Raw genomic sequence first — 7,135 nt, 5'->3', positions numbered from 1 at the left:
TCACGATAAAAAAATTTAAACTTGATCTCGATACTCGATATCAATCCCGATACTGCAATGGTAATAAAAAGATTCTTTCTTTAGACAATATGCTGTGATTTTCCCACATTAAATGTTTGTACATTGTTTTCTATTCCCATGTGTCTTATATGTGTCTTATATGTGTGTCCCTCAGTGTCCCGCAGGTTCATAGTGGTCCATGGTCCATACTCGTCTGTGTCTTATACTTGTGCATAATACCGTTGTTCTGTTGTAGCTGACGATGGCGTGCCGCTCCCTGCAGTCTGCCTTCCTCTTGGCTCTGTTGGTGGTCCCGTGGTCGGGGTCTCAGGGGGCCGCTCCCCCTCAGCACCTGTGCGGCTCTCACCTGGTGGATGCGCTGTACCTCGTGTGTGGGGAGAGGGGCTTCTTCTACAACCCGGGCCGTGGAGCCAGAGACGTGGACTCGCTCCTCGGTCAGGAAACACACAACAGAATTTAAATACAGACTCTACAGACTGACCTTTCACCACAGATAAACACTTCTGAGATATAGGAGGATGGAAGGGCATCTGACACACTGGGCTATAGGAGCATGGGAGGGCATCTGACTTCCTCTTGTTTTGTTTGTCCTCAGGTCTGCTCCCTCCAAAGGCCGCGGGGGAGGGCGAGGTGCCAGAGTTCGCGTACAAAGACGAGATGGAGATGATGGCGAAACGTGGGATCGTGGAGCAGTGCTGTCATAAACCCTGTAACATCTTTGACCTCCAGAACTACTGCAACTGACCGCTCCCCCAAACCACTGACCACTCCCCCAAACCACTGACCGCCACCCCAAACAACTGACCACTCCTCCAAACAGCTGACCGCTCCTCCAGACAGCTCCTCCAGACAGCTCCTCCAATGGTGGCTCGAGTCTGGAAAGGCAAGACCAAGGCATTTATTTTTTCCAACAAAATAAAGTTTGTGAATTGAGAAAATACAAGGCTGTTTGTTGTGGAATTATTCTGTTTATGTAGCTGTAAAAATGTCTTAAAAGTCTTAAACCCTCAAAGGCAAACTCGCCTCAACATACTTACTTTGATCCACTCTAAATTAAATATTAAGACATTTTTCTATTTAGTCCACCTGCTTCCACAGAATGCTATGGGGCAGTGTAAATTCAAAGTTTCAAAGTGTTTTCCCAGAATGTATTTCCCCCATAGAGACAAAAGGATCAGCCCTTACAGTGGCCTACATAAAGTCCTACACACACGTCCTACACACACGTCCTATCGTACAAAAGGATATATAGTATATATCCATCCATCTTCTCCGGCTGGGTGCAGGGGCAGCGGTCTAAGCAGGGACTCCCAGACTTCCCTCACCCTTGTCCTTTCGGTCATTACCCAGAGCTCATGACCATAGGTGAGGGTAGAACGTAGATTGACCGGTAAATTGAGAGCTTTGCCTTTTTGCTCAGCTCCTTCTTCACCACAACGGACCGATACAGCGACCGCATCACTGCAGATGCTGCACCGATCCGCCTGTCAATCTCCCGCTCCATCCTTCCCTCACTCGTGAACAAGACCCCGAGATACTTGAACTCCTCCACTTGGGGCAGAGACTCTCCACCCACCCGGAGAGAGCAAACCACCTTTTTCCGGTCGAGAACCATGGCCTCGGATTTGGAGGAGCTGATTCTCATCCCAGCCGCTTCACACTCGGCTGCAAACCGCCCCAGTGCTGCAGGTCCTGGCTCGAAGAAGCATCAGGACAACATCATCTGCAAACAGCAGAGATGAAATCCTGTGGTTCCCAAACCAGGCCCCCTCCGGCCCCTGGCTGCGCCTAGAAATTCTGTCCATAAATATAATGAACAGAACCAGTGACAAAGGGCAGCCCTGGCGGAGTCCAACATGCACCGGGAACAGGTCTGACTTACTGCAATGAACACAGGACAAGGACAGGGTAAATAACTGTAAACAGATGTGATGTAACATACTAGGAGTACTATCACTATTCTTACCCGTTTTTCTAAAGCAACATGGCCGTCATCTATTTCCCCAGCCAGCCCTGCAAACCCAGTCCATGAACGATGCAGTGGACAGTGGAGCAGCACCCGGTGGGACAGCCCCACGTACCAGCCAGAAGATGAAGACCTCGATCTCAGCACTCTCAAGTCGGTCCAGGCAGAGAAGGTTGATTAGCACTGCCAAGGTTCCTATAAATGTGTCTTCATGATTAAAACCTGGCACTGGCTCACTCAGGTTTATTGATTTGCACTTTGAATGTTACTTTAGTGTTTTAAGTTACTACGTTAAAAATATTGTACATTGTATTTTCTGTTCCTTTGTTAAAGAAATGTCATGATACCTGTAAATAAACACTCAGAAATATTTCAAAATCAAAGTTTTTAATTTTTGTCCACCAATTTTTCTAGCAAGCCAAACAACCTTTCAAATCGTTCTCTCCTCTCCTCTGCCTCCCTCTCATCCTGCTCCCACTGTCTCCGTAAGTCCTCCCTGTAGAGCTGCACAAAATCACTGTCCCTCTTTCTTTTTTGTGCTGCAGGCCCTCGTCCCCTTGGCTGCGGCTGCTGCGGCGGCGGCTGCTCCTCATCCTCTTCCTCGTCCTCCCCGTTGTCGTCGCCGCCGTCGTCCTCCTCCTCCTTCTCCTCCTCTTCCTGCTCCTGCCTGGCAGTGCTGGGCCCCGGTGTGTCGTCGGGGATAGAGGCGATGAGGACAGGGGGGTTGATGGAGGGCCTCTGTCTCAACACCTCATCCATGTGGGCAAACCAGGGCCAAGTTTCAGCGGTGGCCTTCATCGCCGCTCCTTCCCCACTGCTTGGATATTTGCACTCCTTTGACAGAATAAATATTAATACCAGGCATGTGAAAACAGGATGAACACAATGGTTTATGTGTATTAATAACAACAGTATACATTTAGATCATGTACATACTTTATATTTCTTTTGTAGGTTCTCCCACTTTTTTTTCGCCTGAAGGTGAGTGACTTTCCCCTCCAGGCCCAGCTCCCACAGTATTTTCCTAAGTCACAGACAAACAATTTACCCAATTATAAACACAACAGTTTATAATACAGAGACAATGAGAATGTTCTACTACACGGTCAGATTTAAATAACTATGCAGCACATTCTATAATTCCCTTTATGCGTTTGTTATACATTTTTGCCTCTTCTTTGGTAATGAAGGTAGTTATGATGGATTATTCAGTGAGTAAATAGGTGAGAAATAGATACATCCAGTGCTCCACAGGGCAGAGGCGTCAAAATCAAATTCACAGAAGCACAAAATTAAAAACTGTGACTAAATCGTGGGCCAAAATAAATATTTATTGAACATTTTAAACAACATCTGCATGTTTTTCAAAAGGGGTGGATTAAATTTGAGTGAAGCGACAGGAGCAGATGGTAAAGAGTCAACACAAGTGGTGGGGGCCGGTGCCAACTTATTTGCAAAGCATTCTGGGATTTGTAGTATAAGAGGTGCATGCTCTAATACACCATTGATATGATCTAGTGGGCCAAATATAATTATATCATGGGCCAAATTGTCCTGAGTCTGACAGAGCTTGTACTAAACCCTGAGTGGCCCCTGAGTGATCACAGAAGTACAGACTGTGGATCAGACGAGAATGAAACAGGGAAAACAGGTTCAGTCATTACAACACACATATGTAGAAATGTAAAGGTGTTAAATTCGCAGTAAGGCCAACTTTTATGTACTTCTAGTGTCTTTCTTATATTATCTAGGAGAACATCGCAGTGTTTTGTGGTTTACCTCCAGGCAGCGCTGGCGGAGTGTTTGGCCCCGGTGAATAAATGTCCATTCTCTCCCCTCAGACGGATAAACTCCACCGTCTGCTCCTCGCTCCCTAAAGACAAAAGAACAGACTTAAATAAGCACGAATATGAAACATTAAGACAGCTGCACTAATCTACAAGTGTGAGGGATAATCCCGCTCACGTTTGTTCAGTTACACAGTGGGTTTAGTGTGAATTTAGTTTATTCGGTTTAACATCAGTTTAACTCGGTTTAACATCAGTTTAACTCGGGTTAACATCAGTTTAACTCAGTTTAACTCAGTTTAACTCGGTTTAACTCGGTTTAACTCGGTTTAACATCAGTTTAACTCAGTTTAACTCGGTTTAACTCGGTTTAACATCAGTTTAACTCAGTTTAACTCGGTTTAACTCGGTTTAACATCAGTTGAACTCAGTTGTAGGGGACAGGAGCCTGTACTCACATTTGAACATGTTTTGCGTGGCGTGCTCCATTTTCTTCTCTTTTTAGCGCAGGCGCGGTGCATGACGGGATATATCAGTGCGTGAAGCGTGCACGGACGCGCGCTTCAGCTTCGATCGATCTCCATGGAAACACACGGCACATTTTGGCCGGATTCGTCCGTGAAACGGGACAAGTCTCGTCGCACCGGAAGTGGATTTAAGGGCTACGTCACTTCCGGCGGAACAGCGCTTGTCGCGCCGGAAGTGACGCAAATTTTTAAATGCACCGGTTAATTTATGTGTATGACTCCAGTATGGCACTGTAGTACAGTAGATACTGTACTCAGCGCGTATACTCTTACGCTTGATACAAATGAACAACTGGCCCAATTTTCAACCCATTTAATGAAGAAATGACCAAGTTCTGCTGTGACAGAGTTGGTTTTGGGGCCATAAATTACCCCTGGACAACACAAGGGTTAAATTTCACAAGTTTGGGATTTTAAGTGATAACCATAAAATAACTGTCTTTTGTTTCCTGAAGCGGCTGTGATGTGGGAGTACCTTTAAACTCCACCTCTGACATTCTGCTAGGGCTGAGTGTGATCATGAAGAAGAAGGCTCTGCTGCACCTGCCGGACGACAGGAGCACGCGGACAGGTGAGACAGGAGCACGCGGACAGGTGAGACAGGTGCCCCTCTCCAGATTTCATGTTTTTATATAAGTATTAGCTGAGGAGTTGGTATTTTTTGGTATTTATCTGTAAAAAAGTCAGATTAAATTCACGGTGTCTTGTGTCCTAATACTTTTTTCTGCATAAATAGTAGTTTTTTTGCATGAGCTCCCCCTGCAGGTGTAGTCAGGTGAGTGCAGTTTGAAGGACCGGCCCTGATGGACGAGTAAGAAAACCCTACGCAGACTGTGAATGTGCGGTACAGAGGAGGAGAGTGAATGTGCGGTACAGAGGAGGAGAGTGAGAGTGAATGTGCGGTACAGAGGATGCAGAGGAGCAGAGAAGAGGGTCAGATGATGTAGAGGAGAGGACCCCGCAGAGAGGACCCCGCAGAGAGGACCCAGCCAGTTTGGAGACTGATCAGACAGACATTGTTTCCTGAGTTGGGGCGTAGGTGGATCTTTCTCAGAAGTAAAAAAAACAACGTTCTGTTTCTGTATTTTCATGTTGTTCCAGTTTATCCATCCATCCATCCATGTTCTTCCTCTTATCCGGGCGCCGGGTCGTGGGGGCATCAGTCTAAGCAGGGACTCCCAGACTTCCCTCACCCCGGACACGTCCTCCAGCTCCTCCGGTGGGATCCCAAGGCGTTCCCAGGCCAGAGAGACATAGTCCCTCCAGCGTGTCCTGGGTCTTCCCTGGGGCCTCCTCTCGGTGTGTGTCAGTTTAATGGTCGTTTATTACACTTCTGTCTTGTAGCGTGTTGTTTGTTGTTTTAAAATGATCGTGCACTGAACCGTACTGCCCTCCTCAGGACACTTCGTGCATTACACTGTCTCACACTGCACTTCCTCCTGACTGATCCTTGTATGTTGTGTATATGGCCACTAGAGGGGAGTGTTTGGCTGCGTCTCATGTTCACTACTTTACACCAAATGTGCTGCAGTGATATCGAGGCTTAACTATCATCCAGAGTGTGGTCCCTTTAAGAGCAGGGCATCATGGGTAGCTCCGGGCGTTGGGTGTTGCAGGACGTTGAAATAAAATGTGAGAATTTCATAAAGTTAAACACGCAACATTAAAGTTTGGACGTCAACTGTCCAATCAGAGCTGTCCTCCAGACTCGGGGGGTTAGAGGAATAAAACCCATGGAAACAGAAAGTTAAAACACACTTTGGAACGTTTTTCATGGAGATAGACATGTTTTTATGTTTTAATGCCATACTGTGGAATATTGTAGCCAAAGGATCAATATTTCCGTGAAAAAAGGCGCTCCTCCAGTCAGGTTTGTGGAGATGCGAGCCCATTTAGTGAGGACAGATCTTTTTTTTTTTTATTTCACTGATAAAAGAGAACAACATGATTTTATTTTAGTGTATTTTTGTCTGTAATGTTCCGCACTGTGGCTTTAATCGTTCATATAAATGTGAGTGAAGCCTGAGTCTGTTTCATATTAAAGTGATGACGTCAGCTCAGGTCGAGACTCTCCACGTCCACCAGGTGTCACTGTTACATCACGTATCTTCTCTTTTTCCCTCCTTCTCCCTCTCCTCCTCCTCTTTGTCTCTATCTCTCCGTCCCTGTCTCTTCTTTCTCCTCCTCTTCTCTCTCTTTTCATAAAACGCTAATGTTCAACTCAATGAAAACATCGTTTAAATTTACCCTCCTTTTTTATTCCTCTTCTCCCTCTCTCGTCCCTCCTTTTCTCTCTTTTTTCTCTTTTTCACCCCTTCCACTTCCCTATACTTTTTCCTCTCCTTTCTCTTGTCCTATTTCTTTTCTCTCTTCTTCATTACCTCTTTCTCCTCCCTTCTTCTTCCCTTTCTCCCTCTCTCTTCTTTATCTCTCTTCCTCCTTTCTTTTCTCTCCTTTTCTTTACCTCTCTTCTCTTTTCCTCCTCTCTTCCTCCTCTCGCTCTCTTCTTTCTCTCTTCCTTACCTCTCTTCCTCGTCTTTCCTCTTCTTTCTCTTCCCTTCATCCTCTCTTTCTCCACTCTCTCGCTCTCCCTCTCCTCTCTTTCTCTCTTCCTCCTCTCCCTCTTCTTTACTCTTCTCTTCCTCCTCCCTCTCTTCCTCCTCCCTCTCTCCCTCTCTCTCTCTTAAAGTTCTAATATTTAGTTCAGCCTTAAATTTTATTTTTCCTTCACCAAAATTTGCCCAAAATCAGAGAAGTTGGAGTTTTCATTTCTGTCTGTTTCGAATTTCCTAAAATAAACAAAATGGCGCCTCAGAGTGTGTGTGTGTGTGTGC

At 45.9% G+C, this 7,135-nt stretch overlaps 2 protein-coding genes across 2 annotated transcripts in view; one reads left to right on the top strand and one right to left on the bottom strand.

Annotated features, from left to right (window-relative positions):
* ins (preproinsulin) overlaps positions 1–867 on the top strand; it is a 2,098-nt gene extending 1,231 nt beyond the window's left edge. Inside the window, exons 2-3 of the mRNA XM_033978112.2 lie at positions 257–455; positions 617–867. Coding sequence (XP_033834003.1) covers positions 263–455; positions 617–765 — 342 coding nt within the window. The 5' untranslated portion in view covers positions 257–262 and the 3' untranslated portion in view covers positions 766–867. The remainder of the gene's footprint in view (positions 1–256; positions 456–616) is intronic.
* A 1,507-nt stretch (positions 868–2,374) lies between these two features.
* Positions 2,375–4,415, bottom strand: LOC117381562 (uncharacterized). The gene is made up of 4 exons (XM_033978544.2): positions 4,233–4,415; positions 3,767–3,860; positions 2,924–3,011; positions 2,375–2,821 (listed from the first exon to the last, which is right to left on the bottom strand). Exons 1-4 carry the CDS (start codon positions 4,261–4,263, stop codon positions 2,375–2,377), a joined length of 660 nt encoding a protein of 219 aa, XP_033834435.1. The 5' UTR covers positions 4,264–4,415.
* Between the last annotated feature and the right edge of the window lie 2,720 nt (positions 4,416–7,135).

The sequence above is a fragment of the Periophthalmus magnuspinnatus genome, chromosome 14, assembly GCF_009829125.3.
Source record: "Periophthalmus magnuspinnatus isolate fPerMag1 chromosome 14, fPerMag1.2.pri, whole genome shotgun sequence".
In the NCBI taxonomy this organism is placed as follows: domain Eukaryota; kingdom Metazoa; phylum Chordata; class Actinopteri; order Gobiiformes; family Gobiidae; genus Periophthalmus; species Periophthalmus magnuspinnatus.
The sequence above is the reverse complement of the archived record's forward strand: the minus strand, read 5'-3'. Positions and strand labels throughout refer to the sequence as shown.

Coding starts and splice junctions, on each gene's coding strand:
- LOC117381562 (XM_033978544.2), bottom strand. CDS start 4,263: ATGGAGCACGCCACGCAAAACATGTTCAAAT. Junction 3,861..4,232: donor CACGCAAAACATGTTCAAAT/GTGAGTACAGGC, acceptor TTTTGTCTTTAG/GGAGCGAGGAGCAGACGGTG. Junction 3,012..3,766: donor TCCGCCAGCGCTGCCTGGAG/GTAAACCACAAA, acceptor TCTGTGACTTAG/GAAAATACTGTGGGAGCTGG.